Source organism: Hirundo rustica, chromosome 17 (assembly GCF_015227805.2).
Source record: "Hirundo rustica isolate bHirRus1 chromosome 17, bHirRus1.pri.v3, whole genome shotgun sequence".
NCBI lineage: Eukaryota > Metazoa > Chordata > Aves > Passeriformes > Hirundinidae > Hirundo > Hirundo rustica.
In genome coordinates, this window is record NC_053466.1 from 4,568,681 (window position 1) to 4,587,294 (window position 18,614).

The following is an 18,614-nucleotide window of genomic DNA, read 5'->3' on the forward strand; positions in this document are numbered from 1 at the left end:
GCTGGATTAGTCACTGAATGCAAACGTTTACGAAATAAATGCATTTTAAAATCTCTGTATGAACTTTCCCAGCTGTTTTGTCACCACGGAGGGTGGGGCTGTGTGCTCCACAGGCGATAAGCACTTACAAAAGCTGTGCTGTTCCCCCACAGTGTCGCCCTGTCTGCCTGCAGGGTAAGATTTTACCGTTCACTCCATTACGTCTCAATTCTCATTTCAGGAGGAGATTTGCACTACCACCTCTCCCAGCACGGAGTGTTTTCTGAAAAAGAGATGAGGTTTTATGCTACTGAAATCATCCTGGGGTTAGAGCACATGCACAATCGCTTCGTGGTGTACAGAGACCTGAAGGTAATGCTTGGTGGGTGCCTGCATCTGCACAGGACCTCAGATAACTTCCATGGATTACCTTTCCTGAAACCTTTCCTTGGCAGGATTATTTCTTTATCTGCCTGATTTCTGTAATAAGTTTTCAAAGTCCTTCTAATCTGTGCCATTATCCAGTTTAACCAGCTTGGGACAGGCTTCCTGGGGGGTCACAGTAAATCTTGTCAAGTGTTGCTTATCTCCCTGCTGGGAATAATTCTGAGGGTGTACTGTGTTTCTGAGAGCCCTGAAAGAGGCCTTTGTGTGTGTGATGGGGAACAACAGCAGGAGAGGTGCTGGGGGGTTTCACTGGCAGTTGGGAAATCGAGGACAGGTCCCAGAGAAGAGTCCCTGGACCAAAGTGACAGCACAAGGGGATGAAAGTCTGCCCAGAGACTGAGAATAAAAGGTGTAAGAGCCACACACAGACCCTGCTGTGGAGAAACCAAAAGCAACTTGAGGCCAGAATGGATTATTCATTTATTACCTGCTTTGTGTTTCAAACCTTGCCTGGCTATTCCCTTCTGTTATTCGGTGTTTCATAACCCGTGGAGTTGACCGTAGTGTTCTCTGAGAACTTAGATTTTTATCCAGGAAGTGCCTGGTATATTGATGTTAAATAAAAGAAGGCAATTACCAATTACCAGGGAGTATTGATGTTTGAGTTGCTGTGCAGTGAGTGTTTGCAGTTTTGTCAGCTGGGGAATACCAAGCACTCACCTCCCTGTGTTGGTTTCCAGCCTGCAAATATCCTGCTGGATGAACATGGGCACGTGAGGATATCAGACCTTGGGCTGGCTTGTGACTTTTCCAAAAAGAAGCCACATGCCAGCGTGTAAGTATTATGTCTGGGAGCTTTGCTGCACATACAGGTAGTGCTAAATGCATCCTGAATTTGTCCTTATAACTTAACTTTGCCTGAAGGGGAGGAATGACACTTGTGTGGCCCAGGCTTGCTGAGCTGGAGGCTCTAATGAGGTTTTTCGGGCTCCTCTCCCTGTTTTCCTGCACAGTTGTAGCAGCTGATGTGTAGGCATGGCTGGGAGATGACACATTATTTCGGGATGATTCACTGCTCAGAGAGGAACCTGACTGAGTTAAAGTACCAGATTGCTTTAATTGTCCCAACCTGGTAATGAAGTATTCCCAAACTGACTAAAATCCTGGATTTATTGTGTCTTTCTCTTTCTGGATCTTCATGGAACTGGAGGCAAATTATTTTACTTTCCATTATGTTTCCTTGCCATCAGGATTTAACTAGGACCTGAATTCCTGGAGTTGTGTGTGGATTCACATCCTACCTGGCACGTTTTATTCTTAGGTCCTCAATTGCCCTGATTTAATCTCAGAATTTGTGCAAAAAGGGAAACTCCAGCCTGTCACACCTTAAGAGATCTGCAATTCAGTAGCTTCTTGAAAAAAAGTCCGTATGTTTTGAGTATGTCAAGGGTAAAAGCAATACCTGGTGGCTGCTTCTAGTGGTGCCCAGGAGTGTCCTGTACTCATACAAGTGACACATGTAACCTGTTGGAAGCAAAATGAAATGCTTAAAATTAATCCTCTCCAAACTGGGCTGACTTATTGAGAGAATACCAATCTGAAATGATTTTTTTCCCAGTGATAATGTTGGATGTAATGAATGTTTTGTGCTCTGCAGAGGAACCCACGGGTACATGGCCCCCGAGGTGCTGCAGAAGGGCACAGCCTACGACAGCAGCGCTGACTGGTTCTCCCTGGGCTGCATGCTCTTCAAGCTGCTGAGGGGGTGAGTGGGGCCCTGCCTTGCCTTTGGGAACCTCTGTGAGCATTCCTTGGAGGAGCAGGACATCGTGTGTCACAGTTTGAAGTGATCCCTCAGTGCTGACCCATGTCCCCGTGTCAGACCAAACCAGGCTTTTTCTTCCAAACCCACCACAAGCCCTGCATCCTGTGGTAGCTAAAGGTGTGGGATATGAGGAAGGCAGATCCTCCATCTGCTCTTTGAACTGCTGCTGGCAGCAGTTTACTCCTCTCTTGGCAGCTGGCAGTGTTTTAAACGCTGTGATGTTGCTCCTTGGAGTGCTCTAAGCAGCCCTGTTAAATGGTGGGCTTTGTGCTAGGCTGAGACCTGCTGCTGTGGAGAAGCTCTTGGCTGCACTGGTCCCGTTTTTTTGTGCTGCTCAGCCTTCCCTCCTGCAGGGTTTGGGCCAGGTACAAGGTGTGGGTCCTTCCATTTGCTGAATCTGGCCTGTTACCTTATCAGTGTCCAAAGGTACACGATGATTACAGCTTTGTCAGCAATTACCTTCTCATTAAGCTTACGTGTCTAGAATTGATTAATGCCGTGGGATTTATCTGAGCAGTCAACAAGCACTGAGGGGCAAGTGCTTGTTGAAAATGGCATCCTCGCTGTTAATGGCAAACCAGAAGAAGTCTGAGGCTTTTCACAGTGCTTCCCTGTAAGGGTTGATCATTAGGTCATCCTGTGTCCTCACACATAATTAATTATAAGCTTTTATCTCCATCTGTACAAAAGAAGGTCAGGGTGTGACTTGTGAATTGAACTCTAGAACTGGATCAATTTAACATTAATTGTGCACAAAGCAGCCTGTGTAAGGGTGCAAATAAAGAAGGAAGTGCTGTTTAAATTGCCAGTCTTTGGGCTGTGATTCTCCCTGGCAGAGATGTTCAGGGTGGTATCAGTGCTCAGCCAGAAGCCAGAGCATTATTCACGGTGAACTCTCATTCCTCATCTGTTCTGAAGCCAATTAAGCACATCCCAAAACAAGGGCTGGGTACATGGTGCCGTTTCTTGGTATTTGGTAAATTTAGTCTGGCACAGAATCTGCCCATAAGTCGCCAGTGAATCATTTTCTTCCCTGATCTACTCAGAGCCTCCTTGTCAGAGTACATGAGGCTGTGTGGGAACCATTTACCTGTCATGCTAAAAAGAGAAAAACTGAGGTCCTGGTCCATCCATTGCATCCATCAGTCAGAACATTTTTGAGAATAAAAGGAAAATAGCTTGGGAGTATCAGGTCTCCAGTTGAAACATGCTGATCCACTCTGCCATGTGGTAAGCCAGAATGCTTTAGAATAGCTAATTAATGGAATTGATAAGTGAATAACATTTTGATTGTGAAAAACATCGTCCCCTCAAGGTTTTAAAGAAAAGAAGCAGGGAATACATCCTAAATGTAATCAAAATATCTTACTACAATACTGCTTTCTTTCATGAAGGACTGCGTGATAAATGTGCCACAGTCTTCCATAGCTTAGAGGAAAATTCAAATTCAAACTAGAATGATAAAGCAGGAAAGGGATGAAGCTGATAATTTACAAGATACCATCAGATATCTTCGCAGTGGCTGATGCTGTGGGATCTGTGATCTCTTATCTCCTTACTCTCCATGATGGGGAGTGGTGAGTTCAGTGGGTCACGCTCACCTTCCCGATGGAAATCCTTGGATTTAAATCCCTGTGGGTGATGGCTGCTCGGGGTTTCCTTGTTGGCTGAAAGCCTCTCAGGTTTTTGGGAGATAGATGTTTTTGGTGAGGCATTTGAAGCACGTCTTTAAGGCCAGATCACTGTTTAAGAATTGCCCAGCTTCCTACTCACCTTCCTGTGGATCAGATTGATCTTCAGGACAGGGTTGATGAGGGGGAAGGATGGGACTGACAGGATGCTCCGCTCTTTCCTGGCGTTGCCACAGCTGAAATAGCCTGCTGTTCTGTGACTTTACATTTATTAGAGTTCTTTTTCTTCTCCCCACAGGCACAGCCCTTTCAGGCAGCACAAAACCAAAGATAAGCACGAGATCGACCGGATGACGCTCACCGTGGTAAGGCCTGGCCTCAGCGACATCCCCGTGTTCCTGAGCTCCCATTTCCCCTAAACCTGGACCTGCACCCCCTGCTCTCCCCGAGAGCTGTTCCAAACACCATCAGAGACAAGAAAGCAGAACACACCACTTCCCTCATGGAATATCTCTTTGTACTTCCTTTCCCCACAGAATGTGGAGCTCCCGGATTCCTTTTCTCCCGAGCTGAAGTCCCTTCTGGAAGGGCTCCTGCAGCGGGATGTGAGCAAGAGGCTTGGATGCCAAGGAAGAAGGTAGGTGTTGTCTTCTCCTTGGACCTCTGCCTTGAAAAATTTCCACTTCTCTGTCAATGAGTGAATTCATTTCAAGTAAAAATCTGCTTCCTGTTGTGAGGATTTTAATTTTGGAAAGAGAACATGAAAAAGTGCTGCTGCGTGGAATTACATTTCAGCTCCCTTCGGTTTGGACTTGTTTTTTTGGACAATCTCTGTCCATAAAGCCTTTCCCTGAGTTCCCTGCTGTCATGCTTGCATTGGGTGGTGTTCCTACTGCTCATCCCTCAGTTGTTTTTCTGGTTTTGCCTGAATCTGTTTTGGCATGAAATCATATGACTTGACTCAGACATACTGATAGGGAAAATTTATTGCTTATATTGGTATCTGTTATGATAGGAGCATATTACATTAAAAAAAAAAAAGAAACAAAAAACCAAAACCCAATCCCAAAACCACCAAGCAAAAAGCTGTGAGCATTGCTGGTGCTGCCTGTTTCACTTCATCATTCTAAGGAAAAGAGCTTTTGTTGTGTTTCTTGACTACAAAACACTACTTGCTCCTGCCAAGCTCACCTTGCTTGTAGCTGTTCATGAAGTAGCTATCTCCTGCTTAAAAAAAACAGTGTGACAGAGAGAGAAAAGGAGAGGAGTAAACAACTGTTGAGAAACCCTTGGGATGTGTGATAACAGGTAGCTGATGGACACACCTGAGCCTGGGGCTGGCTCCAATTCCACTGGGAGATTAAGAGGGGATTTTGTCTTGGAGCCCTCTTTGATAATGGCCTGAGATGGCTTTTCCCTGGGGTGTAACAAGAGTAGTTGATTATTTTCCCGTAAAATTTGTATCATTTGAAACGGTGTGGAGTAATCTGGTTATTTACAAGCAGTGATTGGCATGTGCCAAAGGTTTGGTGTTTGGGGTCTGACCCAGAGGAGTGCTGGGATCTGAACATCGTTTGCTGTTGGAAATGATGGAGTGCCATCAGGAGTTCTTGCCTGCCAGCCCTAGAGCACCGTTCCAATTGTTTCCACATGAAAATCTTCTCTCCTGTTGTTTGCTGAGGAGTTCTTAAGTTTTTCTTGCAAAAAAGAGTGTTTCCCCGATACTCTCAAGTGATAGAAATGTGACCTTTGAGGGCTTCGTATTCCTTGAATACACTTGAGAAGCCCCTTAATTTGTTGACTTCAGTCACTTCTGTTTTGCAGCGCACAAGAAGTAAAGGAACATCCTTTCTTCAAAGGCATTGATTGGCAGCAAGTCTATTTACAGAAGGTAAAGGATGAAGACTGTAATTTTAGCTGACTAAAAAGCTAAAAGCAATAAAAGGAAAATAAACCCAAACAGGTACTGAACAGAAAACTTGAGGGTCACAGTGCCCAGCACAAGCGCTCACTCACGCAAATACAGGGAGGGTTGTTGATGAATATTCGTTACTACAGATAATTTCTGATTGTTAGGAGCGAGTTATTACATTTCCAGGGTCAAATGACTGCATGGTTTCCTTTCCTTTGCTGTCTCTAAACTGGGGAGTTTTATCCCCAAACTTTTGAAGGCGCTCTAATTAAAAGAAGTGCCAACAATTTCGCACTGAGGTTTAATTCCAAAGGGGTCAGTCTGGCACAGTCAGGTGTAATCTGTTCAAAAAATACAAAGGTCGTGCATGACTACAGAATGGAGTTAAATGATGCCCGTTAATTTGTCTTTAATGATGCTGATTTCAATTTCTAGTACCCTCCCCCCCTGATTCCTCCCCGGGGAGAAGTCAATGCAGCAGATGCTTTTGATATTGGCTCGTTCGATGAAGAGGACACTAAAGGCATTAAGGTACCCAGCTCTCAGTGGTGGAGGGTGGCACTGGCACTGCTGTGCTTGGCTTTCCATGTGTGTGTGGCATTCCTTTGCTTCAGGGCTCTGGATGTGCAAGGAATTCCTTCAGGCTGGGAAAATAAATCCATGCTGGTTCCACCAGAACCAGAGTTAGAACCAGAGTTAGAACTAGAGTTAGAACCAGACCAGTACTAGAACTAGAACCAGTTGGCTGCTGGGAGGGAAAACCCAGATGGGATTTTGGGCGAAATCTGGAATGGAATTGGCCAGTTGAAGGGAAAACCTAGGCCAGATTTCACCTGAAATCCAGAATGGAGCCGGCTGGTATGCCGGAAAACCCAGGCTGAATTTTGCAAAAAACAAACAAACAAATCTGGAATGGACTTGGCCGGTTGGAGGGAAAACCCAGACCAGATTTCAGAAAAAAGAAAATATCCAGAATGGAGTCGGCCAGTTGGAGTGGAAAAACCGGACTGGATTTTGGGGGGGGTTGGGGGGGGGGGGGGTGGATGGAAATCCCGAATGGAGTTGGTGAGTTGGAGGGAAAACCCAGACTGGATTTCAAAAAAAAAAAAAAAAAAAAAAAAAAAAAAAAAAAAAAAAAAAACCAAACCCACAAACAAAACAAAACCAAACAAAACACCAACCAACCAACCAAAAAAAACCCAAAAAAACACCAAAAAACCCCCAAAACACCAAAAAAACCAACAAAAAAAACCTGGAATGGATTCTGTCAGTTGGAGGGAAAACCCGGACTGGATTTTGCCTGGAGTACGGAATGGATTCGGCCGGTTGGAGGGAAAACCCGGACTGGATTTTGCCTGGAGTACGGAATGGATTCGGCCGGTTGGAGGGAAAACCCGGACTGGATTTTTCCCGGAGTACGGAATGGATTCGGCCGGTTGGAGGGAAAACCCGGACTGGATTTTGCCTGGAGTATGGAATGGATTCTGCCGGTTGGAGGGAAAACCCGGACTGGATTTTTCCCAGAATCCGGAATGGATTCTGCCGGTTGGAGGGAAAACCCGGACTGGATTTTGCCCGGAGTACGGAATGGATTCTGCCGGTTGGAGGGAAAACCCGGACTGGATTTTGGGCAAATTCTGGAATGGATTCTGCAGGTTGGAGGGAAAACCTGGACTGGATTTTGCCTGGAATCCGGAATGGATTCTGCTGTTTGGATGGAAAACCTGGACTGAATTTTTGGAGGGGGGAAAAAAAAACCAAAACCAAAACGGAATGGGGAAAAAATTGACCGTATTTTTTGTGGGAAAAAAAAAATCCAGAATGAAGTCACTTGGTTGTGGAGGGAGAATCCGGACTGGATTTCGCCCGGAGTCCTAGAACCAGAGCTAGACCTAGAACCAGAACATCCACCTTGGGCTTACCCTGTTTGTTCTTGTTTGCCATGTCGTTATGTTTTTAGATTAACTAAAATCTACTTTCTTACCACAAGTTTTACGTAATAAAGGAAATGTTTCAAATGGTCAGGAAACAACTGGGAAAGCCTCAGATTTTCAAGAACACCTTATGGTCTGTGTGTTTAAAAGTTGGGATCTGTTTCTGAGGGCTTGGAGAAATAGAGTTAAACCTTATTTTAATAAGGTCATAGAGTGTCAGGGAGAACTCTTAAAAATGACAAACTGTATTAATAGTAGTAACATCACAAGTTAGAAAAGTGGTAAAAAAATATATCAGGTTCTGATAATACCCAAGATGTAATGAAAATAATATAAATTATATTAAAAAAGAGAGAAGTTAGAGCTGCTGGCCCCTTTGGGACTCGCATGAAGGGGGTGACCCTCCTGTGAATTCCTCTACTCTCTGAAGTTTCCCTTCAACTTTGGGACAGCAGGGCTTGGGTCAGTGCCCTTCGTTGTTTTCATTATCCATTTCTGAAGTAGAACAAACCTTGCTCTTACAGAAATGAGTCAGGAGGGAAACTAATTGTTCTAAACTTTATGAGCAAAAAGCCCCATTAAGTACTTATTGAGCCTGAAAAGGAGCTCGTCTGTCAGTGTCACCTGCTGTGACAGAAGTTGGCACAGGAAAGTGCAGAGAGCCCAGGGTGTTTTTTATCCCAGAAAATTCCACATCTTCAGCATCAATGTTAGCCTGGCAGGATTCCAGCCTCTTCTAATCCTGCAATGCCAGAATTCAGAGGAACATTTTGCAAGGAGGAACCAGGCAGTCTGTTTATTCCATGAGGGGATCAGATATTCTCAATAACGTGATGTAGTGAGAAATCCTATTACGGGATGTGAATCACCAGCAGGTCAGTGCTGTGTCATCTCCAGTTTGATCTCAGAATCTCATAGCTCAGGGATAGATTTACCCTTGGGGGTGAGTCAGGGAGGGATAGCACAGCCCCCCGGGTGTCACAGGTGTCCGGAGGCAACGGGAGCATTGCTGCCCGAGTCAGCTGCCAGCGAGGTGCCAGGAGCCCTCTCTGCCCTGGGCACCACGGTTTGAACCCCTTGCTCTTCTCCCTGGTCCCTGGGATTGTATTTATCCTGCAGTGTCCTTTGGCCCCGAGAAGAGCACGTGAGCTTTGGGGATGCGAGGGGCGAGCCTGTGGCTGTTCCCCCTTCCCCAGGTGCTGCAGGGAGCCCCCACAATTGCAGAGGGATCTTCTGGGTGTGTATTTTCCTGCTGGGATACGGCATGGATCTCTCAGAAGGAGGAGAATATCTATTCCAGGAGTGTGTGGCCTGACTGCTGCAGCTGTTGGTGCTGCATCCACACAGCCTTAAACTTTAAACCCCTCCAGGGCTGGGCACTCCACCACTGCCCTGCTCAGTGCTGGACAACCCTTTCGGCTAAGGAGTTTCTTCCTAATTTTCTTCAGTGCAATTCAGTTTAAGTATTCAAAGGATTAGTGGAGAAGATAATCTTTATATTAGGAAGATTGAGGTCTGCAGCACATGCTGGTGAATTCTGAGGGTTTATTATTAAGAATATAAAACCAAGTTGTGGAAGCATGGAAGGCATTGCTGTGGAAAAAGGTATCTTTTCACTTAATTCACAGGGGTTTTGTGCTGAGGAGGTTTTTGGGCAACAAAGTTAAGAATGCTGCTGCTTACATTGGAGTAATTATTTAAATGTCTAGAGAGCATTGTGGGGCAGCGTAGAGTGAGGATTTTGGAGCTATCAAACCAAACAAGTTTTCAGCAGGTGGCCTGTTCTCTGCACATAAATGAATATCTTTGCTTAAATTAGTGTCTGTGCTTCTCTTGCTTGCATCTGTTTGTTTCACAAAGGTTTGAGTTCAGTCCATCTTGTAAAAGAATACTGTTGCGTGGATAACTGTTAACTGTTGGGGATAAGAATAGTGAAAGTTATTAAAATGTTGGGTTTTTTGTTGTTTTTCTCTTGCAAGTTGCTTGATAGTGACCAGGAGTTATATAAGAACTTCCCTCTGGTAATATCGGAGCGTTGGCAGCAAGAAGTAGCAGAAACTGTTTATGATGCAGTAAATGCAGACACGGATAAAATTGAGGCCAGAAAAAGAGCTAAAAACAAGCAGCTTGGCCACGAGGAAGGTAATCTGTCCTTACACTTCTCTCCTCTTTTGCTGCTAGGTAGTAATTCCTGGGTTTGGAGTTCCACAGACTCCCATTGCCGTCATTCCCAGGAATCATTAGGATTCATTTAATCACTGTCGTGTTGCTTACGATGTTTCTTAATGTTTTGAAACGCTGAATGATTACATCAAGCTTTGGAAAGAGATTCATGGAATCCTGGAGTCTTGGAATGGTTTGGGTTGGGAAGGACCTTAAAGCCCATCCAGTTTCACCCCGTTGCTACGGGCAGAGACACCTTCCACTGTCCCAGGTTGCTCCAGGCCCTGTCCAGCCTGGCCTTGGACACTTCCAGGGATCCAGGGGCAGCCCCAGCTTCTCTGGGCACCCTGTGCCAGGGCCTCCCCACCTTCCCAGTCTGTGGGGTTTGAATTCCTGCCCAGGAGCAGAGAAGGACCCCAGGAGGTTTTGCACAGCAAACTGCAGCTTGCACGGGGATGTTGCATCAACCCCCCAAACTCTGGAGAGCAACATTCAGTGCTTTTAATCACCTCCTCCAGTGAGATGCCTCTTTAAGAGCCAAGTCCTGTCCTTGATCCCTGCTCTACAGCCGCAGCAGCTGTGTAGTTAGGGCAGAGCTGGGGCTGTGTGTGTGATCTGAACCTGCTGAGGGCACGGCGGCTCCGGGGCTCCGTGCCCTCGGCACAGAGCCTCACTCCCAGTGCTCTCAGCTGCCCCTCCTGTCGCTTTGCTAACATCTCCTCTTGGTTTAGATTATGCCCTGGGGAAGGACTGCATCATGCATGGATACATGCTCAAGCTGGGGAACCCTTTCCTGACTCAGTGGCAGCGGCGTTACTTTTACCTCTTCCCCAACCGGCTGGAGTGGCGAGGAGAAGGAGAGTCCCGGGTGAGTGAGGGGCCCTGGGGAGCGGTGGTGGAAGGCAGGTGGAGGTGAGACACGCCTGGAGTGCCCAGGGGTTCTCCTGGGGAAGGAGTTTCCTCTGAGTAAAAGCCCGGTGGATTTGAGTGACCTCTCTCGAGTCTCACTGTAGTTAACGGGTAGCTTACACTGCACGGAGGAGACGTAAAGTTGACTTGAGAAACCTGTTTGCTCTGTTTTGTTGTGCTTTTTAAAGGATTTTGGTAGTTGATGGTGTTGTTTTTCATTTAGGACCTCTGGACTATTTATACAAAAAAACACAAACTGGTAAGGTGACAAATGCTATAGCATTTTATTTCCAAGAAAATGCTATAGTGGCTGTAGTGTAGCCCAGCTGTGCTCACGTGCAGGGCAGATAATTTGTATATTTGAGTTAAGGAAGCTTTTGGAATTTAAGACATTGTGTCCTCTGCAGTCCATAGAGACAGTTTTCCTGCACACTGCTGTGTATGTTCTCTTTGTAAGTATTCAGTGCTGAAATATTCCCTTTCAGCTCTTTGAAGTAGTCAAATTGGCTTTTTTTTTTTTCTTTTCTTTTGGTGATAACAGTAATGCTTGAAAAATGCATCAAATTATATGCAGCTCTTGAGGGAGAATAGTGAATATTCTGTTTGCAGACACACCTATTTGTAGATTCTTATTTCGTGCTGTCATTACTGGCTTTTAGAGCTGATGTTTCGTTGTCACTATTGAAACAACCAAGCCCCTTGTAAATCTCTCTGTTACCTTACTATCTATCTTTAGTTCATGACCCAGCCTTCAGAAATAAATGTTTGTGTAATGACTCTTAATGTTCATCACTTAATTCACGTGCATAGCCCAGGAAAATGAGATAGTGCTTATTTGATGGGCAACGGGGCTTTTTTTGTTCAATTAATTCTCTGCTCTTTTGCAAATGCTGCAGCAAAACCTGCTGACAATGGAACAAATAGTATCTGTTGAAGAAACACAAATTAAAGACAAGAAATGCATCTTACTGAGAATTAAAGGAGGGAAACAGTTTGTCCTACAGTGTGAGGTAAGACTTGATGTTTGATAACTTGATCAGCTTGTTTTGCCTATGATAAACAGTGGGCAAGCTTTTCAGGTCATCCTGTTGCGTGTGAAGTAAGGCACTTGGTGAAGCAGAGCTGAAGTGTTTATCACACTCGAGTTTCGAAAGCAGGAAACCTACAGCTGTGCCAGTTCCTGGCATGGATTTCAGTGGCATTCGGTCAAAAGGAGTTTGGTTTATTAAATAGCTAAAAACTCCCAAACTTCTCAAGCTCTGGGTGCTCCAAGGGCCTCGTTGGCTCGTGTCTCACTGTGCTGGAGCTCATATGTGAAAGGGGGAAGTGCTCAAGTTCTCAAAACGTTGTACGAGCCTTGGCTGGGGTGATGGAGAAGCTAAGGGCTGCGCTTGGTCAATCCCCAAAGTTGCTCATTCCTTCGGAAAATTAAAATAACTTCCCTAAAGTGCTGTCTGAGAGAGAAGGCGCTGTTGGCCGCGTAGGATGAAGTGCCAAACTGCTTCCGTGTCTCTTGCAGAGCGACCCCGAGTTCGTTCAGTGGAAAAAAGAGCTGACAGAGGCTTTCACCGAGGCCCAGAGGTTGCTGCGCCGGGCTCCAAAGTTCCTCAATAAATCCCGCTCCACGGTCGTAGAGCTCTCGAAGCCCCCGCTCAGCCACAGGAACAGCAACGGGCTGTAGGAGACACCGACCGCGCTCCCACAGGGAGAGCCGCTTGGTGAACCTGCAGAGTGTCCCAGAATCCTTGTGAACGAATGACTTTGTGCAGTCCTGGACGCGGGACGCGCTCGGAGGAGGAGGAATTCGATGTTTACAGCGTGGGATCGCGTCAGGACTCTGTCTCCGGGGGCTGTGCGGACTGGAAGGGTTGGCGGGGTCGGCCCCCGCTCCTGGCAGCGCTGGAGGTCACCGAGCGGAGAAGCTGCTCCTTGCTCCCACGCGTGTCCCCACCCCCGGCAGGGCCCGGCCCAGCTCCGTCCCTCTGGAACTACTGCTGGAAGGAAGAGGCTTTTTCCCGTGCCGCGCCCTCGCTCGGGGGCGGCGCGGGCGCTGCTGGCTGGGTGACGCTCCCGCGGTGACACCGACGGAGCCGGAGCCGCCGCCCGGCCCGTGGCGGCGGGCGCCCCTCGCTCTGTCGTGTCGCCGTGTCCTTCCCGACAATTTTACTGCTGAACTCTCTGATAACCTTGCTCCATACTGCTGATGATCAACAGCGTGACTCCGATGCACTTCAAAGTACTGAATTCTAACTGTCCTGTGGTTTAAATGTTATTGCTACTTCGTGGGAGCGTTGAACTCGAATTATTCCCTGGGGTTTGTTGTACTCACTAATAGTAGCTACCACCATTTTGCTTCTTCTACGTATATGCAGTACTATAACTGACACAATAGAGTAATAATTGGTGAAGAGGAATTTATGGTAGCTTCATCTAGTGCTCTGTTGTATAAATTGACTATTTTAGCACAGTTTTTAAAAGAGCAGATTCCTTTTGACAAGTTTACAGAGAACATAAAAGACAGTTCTTTTCCATTTCAGGTCAACTGCACTTTTTAAAAAATTAAAAAAAAAAAAATAGAAATTACTCAAATCCAGTGCATTCTAGAGCGTGTGCTGGGTTCCGGTGTGCGTGGGTACCTCGGTACGTATCCCGGATCGCTCCTCAGTCCTGGGACTCGGGATCCTCCTCTGCTGTACACAGGTGTGTTCCCATAGCTTAGAAATCCCCAGAAATCCCCAGTTCCCCCTGGAGCCCGGCCCAGGAGGTTCGTGCACATATCACAGCTCGGCTGGGGAAAGGATCTCTCATTTTCTGTTCTGAAGAGTTCAAGCTGCCCCCAGTGAGACCAGTGTGAGAAAACTGAGCGTGGAACTGGCAGGATGAGCTGATCAAACGTCAGGTTCATGTTAATTCTACCTAGAGGCATCAGGTGTGTTGGGTGGAAAGTGATGCTGAAGGAAAGATCTAATCCTGAGCTGTCCCACAGCTTTAAGCTGGGCCTTGCCCTGGGTGTTGCGGTGTTTTCTAAGTGAGAGGTCAGGGCTGAACTTAAGCTGTTTTTCCAATTCAGTGAACAGCTTAGAGAAGATTTTTCTTCCCAGCTACAGAGGTACAACTCTCACAGTCCCTGAAGACAGCGGAGCTGTGCCTGTGTGAGTGGGAGCGGAATTTGTGCGTGGTTTGTCGAGCGTGTGTGGCTGTCCGATCACCACGGAGTCCCTTGGAGAGGAGTAGTACAAGTGGCTCTGTTTGCTTCTGCACGGGGGCTGCGTTTGCTGCACAGCTTGTGCAAACCCTGGCTGACCACCCGGGGCTGCACCAAAGGGAAAATGCGTTCTGGAAAATACCCCCTGAGAAAGTGGCTTCTTTCAATGACGTTTTTTCTCCCATGTTTATTTTCCAAATTATTCTGTGTAAACAGCACCAGGCTCTCTTGTCATTCCTGTTGAGCATCTCAGCTCCTCTGTAAGGAGCAGTGTCAGAGGTGACTGGTCAGTGGTTGGACTTGATGATCTTGGAGGTGTTTTCCAACCTAAAACGATTCCATGATTCTGTGTGTGGTATTTAAAAAGTGTTCGGGATAAAAAACGTCTCATCCTGGCTGTGGTTCAGCTCTCCCTACAATACCATGCAATGCTCGTATTTTCCTCCTTGATTTAGAAAAAAGCCCTCAGATGGTGTCAAAACCTTCTCACCGTTCTTGTGTAACTTGTTTTTACTTTCTTAGTCCCTGCTCAGTTCCGTTCTTCTCCTCCAGTTATTTTCCGTGGCTGGATTTCACTCTCGCTCCCTGCCGGCGGATTCCGGTGCCGATGTCACTGAGGGAGGAGCAGGTCATCAGCTGGGAAATTGTGCCTCAAACCCAGAGATTTTATATGAAATGAAGGCTGTACGTTGACTTAGGGAAATACATTTATTCTGGAACGTGATGGGAGTTGGGATGGCCCTGGAATATCCTCATTCTCGTGCTCCTTGCTGCCCCATCCAACCTCCGATGGGAGGGGCAGGAAGAGATTTGGATTTCTTTAGCCAGCTGATTTATCGACAGTTGAAAATAGCTTTATTTTTGTGACTTGCATCTAACCGTGCAGCCAGGAGAGGAGAGGTTGTCACAGTGACAAACTCCTGAATGAGGGTGGGATCCCAGTAAGAAATGGGGCTCTGTGTGGAAGTGACTGGATGTGCTGGTGTGGAGGGAGAGCTGGAATTGCACCCTCCAAACCAAAAACTCCTGGATACTGCCCCAGGCTGCTCCTTCCTGGTGTAGGAACCAGAGTCTCTGAAGTTTTTGTTTTGGACAAAGATTTCTGGTGGTGTTAATTTGCAGGAGGGTCTTTGGCTGTGTGCTTAGGATCCCTCCTTTATTTGCTAATTATTTTGCAAATTCATGAAATGCTAAAGGAACGTTTACTGTGGGATGTTTTATGTGCTTTTTTTTTTTTTTTTTTTTTTTTTTTTTTTTTTTTTTTTTTTCAATCCTTCATCCAAGTGTTGGCCATTGACTTCTCCAAGTGTAAATCTTCTTCCTTTTAGTTGTGTTTGAGCTTTTTGTGTTCTTGTCCCTGGTCCAGCAGAGCCTCGGCTGCAGTCTCACGGGTTCTTCCCCAAGTGCTGCTGTGAGAGAAGCTGGAGTAATGCTGGAGTGGATCCAGCTGGGATTGGCATTCCTGGTATGTTCCCCCACCCCCCAGCAGGCTTCAAAAAATCTTGGAGCAGGCTAATAATAGCTGGAAGCGTGTCTGGGAAGGGAAGCCTGGCAGGTAGGGAGGGAGCAACTCTGGGGATAGACCTTGGCTTAGTCACATTTCAAGTTTTCCTTAATTTCTTGGGGCTGCCCTGAGCAGGACCAGGAGTTAGACTCTTGATGATCCTCACGGGTCCCTTCCAGCTCAGGATATTCCAGATTCTGCGATTCAGCACCTCCCCTTTCGAAACCCAGTGGAAGATTTTCCTCTCCCACTTCTATCAAGGGGGGGAAAACCCAGAAACTGAACTGCCAAGTTGGGTCTGGCTTTGAGATAAATCAGGTGTCTGCAGCCCAGCGTGGAGGTGCTGGGAACACTGGTTTGTGCTAAAAAAGCCTTGTTTGGGTTGTGATCCTGCCCATGGTGGCCGCTGCTGGTGCCCAGGGGGGCTCTCGGGGTTGGTGTTCCCTGAGCAGGACCAGCCCCGGCGCTGGGGCATCGTCATTCCTCGGGTTTGCAGTGAATCAGCCCATGAGGAGTGAAATCCCTGGGGCTCTGAAAAATCCCTGGAGCTCTGAGTCTCTCTTTCCCCTGGTAGATGGTCAGCTGTAGGACCAGGTCCCTTGATTCCGTGTCCATATCCGTGTCCCGCAGCCGTTGGCACGGCGGTGTCACCTCCCAGCACGTGGCAGTGACACGGCTCCTGCGCCTCTGAGGTGTTTGCACCCGAAATATCCCCAGAGGGAAGGACTGTTGGAAGTGTACAGTAGACAATAAATAATTCTAGTTGTGTTGATTAATATAAGGAATGACTCGGTTCCGCAAACTAAAGGAAAAAAAAAATCTGAAAAGCGTATTTTGACAAAGCATAGTATTAATTTTAATATTGTAAAAATAAAAAAAAAGGAAAATATCTAAAATATACAGAGAAAATATGTATATCCAAATGTCTGAGGAGTTTCAAGATAATCTACTTTTGTTTCCTGTTGGTTTCTATTCCATGGTGTACATATTGTGTGGATGGAACATTGGCTGTTTTAATACTATTGTTAAATTGTATTTTTATTTTGTGTTAAACTAATCATCACAGACTCAGCTTTATTTTGTTTATGTAAAGGTTGCTATGCTCTGTAGGTATAAACCCGAGAATTCTATTTTAACAGAAAAAAAAAAGCATTTTATATTATTTATTAAATACATGTTTCTCCAACTTCTGACATTCCACAGAATTTCTGCTCCATGTATGTATGGAAGTGGCAGCTCCTTTCAAGCAGGATCAGCCAGCTTTATTCTGTTTTTCATGACAAAGTAGGGATAGACTCCCTGAGGCTGTGCAGCCCTTCTCTCCCAGCACAGGGACTCCAGGCTCTGTCAGGTCCATCTCAGGTGGCTCCTGGAGGCGGAAACATCTGGAAAACTCCTGCAAATCCACCCCTCGATGGGATAATTCCAAATTTCTCCTTTATCCCTCAGCATTCCCAGAGCAAGTGTTTATTCACGGGAGCCTGAGCTGAGTTAAAGAGAATTAATGCCCTAAATTGGGGCAAGGTGGCAGTCAGTGGTGTTTGATCCAGCTCAGCCATCGGGGAATTGCAGAGCCTGGAGCGCCGGGCACGGGGCTGGGCTGCAGGACCCAAAATGTCCTCACTGGAGATGGGTTTGGTGCGTGAGGGGGATCGCCTGATCCTCAAAAACAGGATCCTGTGCCTGATGTAGCAGATCCCGGAGCCGGGGCAGGGCCCTGCTGGGTGTCACATCCCAGGAGGAGAGCGGCCACCCGGGGCCCTGCAGGCGTGGGGTGGGTGACAGCCAGGCAGGAACCCCTGTGGGTCCTGGAGCTGCCTCTGCTGGGCACATCTGGGCACACCTGCAGAGCCAGCCCCAGCACCTCCATCCCCAGGGAGGTACAGAAATAGCCCGAAGTTGAGCAGGTCGCTCAGTTCCTAAAAATAATTGGGGTCATGAGCACGGCCCGTGCAGTTTGAGGAATACCCGAGGTATAACATTGTGTGCTCTCAGTTTCCATAGTGATGGGCCTGGGGGTCTGTGCTGGTCAGAGCTGATCCCCGTGGCATTTCTGGGGTGAAACGTGGCATTTTCCTGCTGCAGAAGTTCTCTCCTTGCTGGAGGGGCTGCCTGGGGCAGGGAGGGATCCCTGCTGTGCTCCCCAGGAGCAGTCTCTGCCTTCTTTCCCCTTTCCCTCTCTGATCCCATTGGATTTTGGGGTGAGCTGTTCCTGGAGGGAGGGGCGAGCTGGTGGTGGGTGAGACTGTGCCGGTGGCATTGTGGCTCCTTGGTGTCACCCCTGGAAAGGTGCCGTGGTGGGGACAGTGATGAGACTGCTGCTGCTGGCCTGGGGTGTGTCCAGGCAGGGATTTGGCAGAGAACCTGGGGACAGCTGCAGGAAGGGGGGCTTTGTCCAGGGCCAGGTTGGTCTGGGTTTGTGTGACACGCTGTGTTTTCCAGGCTGGAAAAGGAGATGGGCTGGGAAGAGGCTGCTGTTGGTAGCAGGCATCTTCTCCTCAGGGAAACAGAGAGAGCGGGCAGTGGGTGAGATGGCACAAAAGAAAATGTGCGTGAAAAACAGAATAAAGCAGGAGCATCCTCGGAGAGGGGGTTTGTGAGCACTTCCAGTGCCTCACGAGGTCCTTTAAAACAAAACAAAGAGCAGATTCACACGAACAGCTACTCGCGATGAAGGAGACGATCGAAAGAGAACCTGTCCAAAATGTGTAATTAATGGTAAGCAAAGCCAGGATCTGTAAATAACTTTAGATATTGTATCGATGAGATCATTCCTTGTTTTATGTACTTGGCTCTTTCCATATTTATTGTGGGGAGGAGGGTCCCGGTGCCTGCGAGCTGTGGCCTCGCTCCTCACGGACTGTCCCGGAGTTTACAGCCCCGTCGTGGCGGGTGTGCCACACTCGGTTCTTGCCGCCAGTATTTTTTTAACGGATTATTTTGGCACAGCTAAGCTGCTTCTGTGTGTTGGTCAGTGCTCTCCTACGACCAGACCCCAATAAAAGCCGTCCTTTGCGTGTGCGCTGGCGTCTCGTTCTTTCCGTGTCGCCCGTCCCTTTCCCGTGCCGGCCGTGAGGGCGCCGCTGGATGCACCCCACACCTCGCTGCCCCATGGCAGGTAAGTCCATTCCCCCAGCCCTGGGTTTGTCCTGGTTTTTCCGAGGG

General features: G+C 47.3%; 1 protein-coding gene across 1 annotated transcript in view; it reads left to right on the plus strand.

Annotated features, from left to right (window-relative positions):
- Window positions 1-18,470, plus strand: part of GRK3 (G protein-coupled receptor kinase 3) — a 60,775-nt gene extending 42,305 nt beyond the window's left edge. Inside the window, exons 11-21 of the mRNA XM_040080727.1 lie at window positions 221-351; window positions 1,107-1,201; window positions 2,024-2,131; window positions 4,121-4,187; window positions 4,359-4,459; window positions 5,647-5,713; window positions 6,170-6,265; window positions 9,648-9,810; window positions 10,563-10,699; window positions 11,637-11,750; window positions 12,260-18,470. Coding sequence (XP_039936661.1) covers window positions 221-351; window positions 1,107-1,201; window positions 2,024-2,131; window positions 4,121-4,187; window positions 4,359-4,459; window positions 5,647-5,713; window positions 6,170-6,265; window positions 9,648-9,810; window positions 10,563-10,699; window positions 11,637-11,750; window positions 12,260-12,421 — 1,241 coding nt within the window. The 3' untranslated portion in view covers window positions 12,422-18,470. The remainder of the gene's footprint in view (window positions 1-220; window positions 352-1,106; window positions 1,202-2,023; window positions 2,132-4,120; window positions 4,188-4,358; window positions 4,460-5,646; window positions 5,714-6,169; window positions 6,266-9,647; window positions 9,811-10,562; window positions 10,700-11,636; window positions 11,751-12,259) is intronic.
- Window positions 18,471-18,614: the final 144 nt, after the last annotated feature.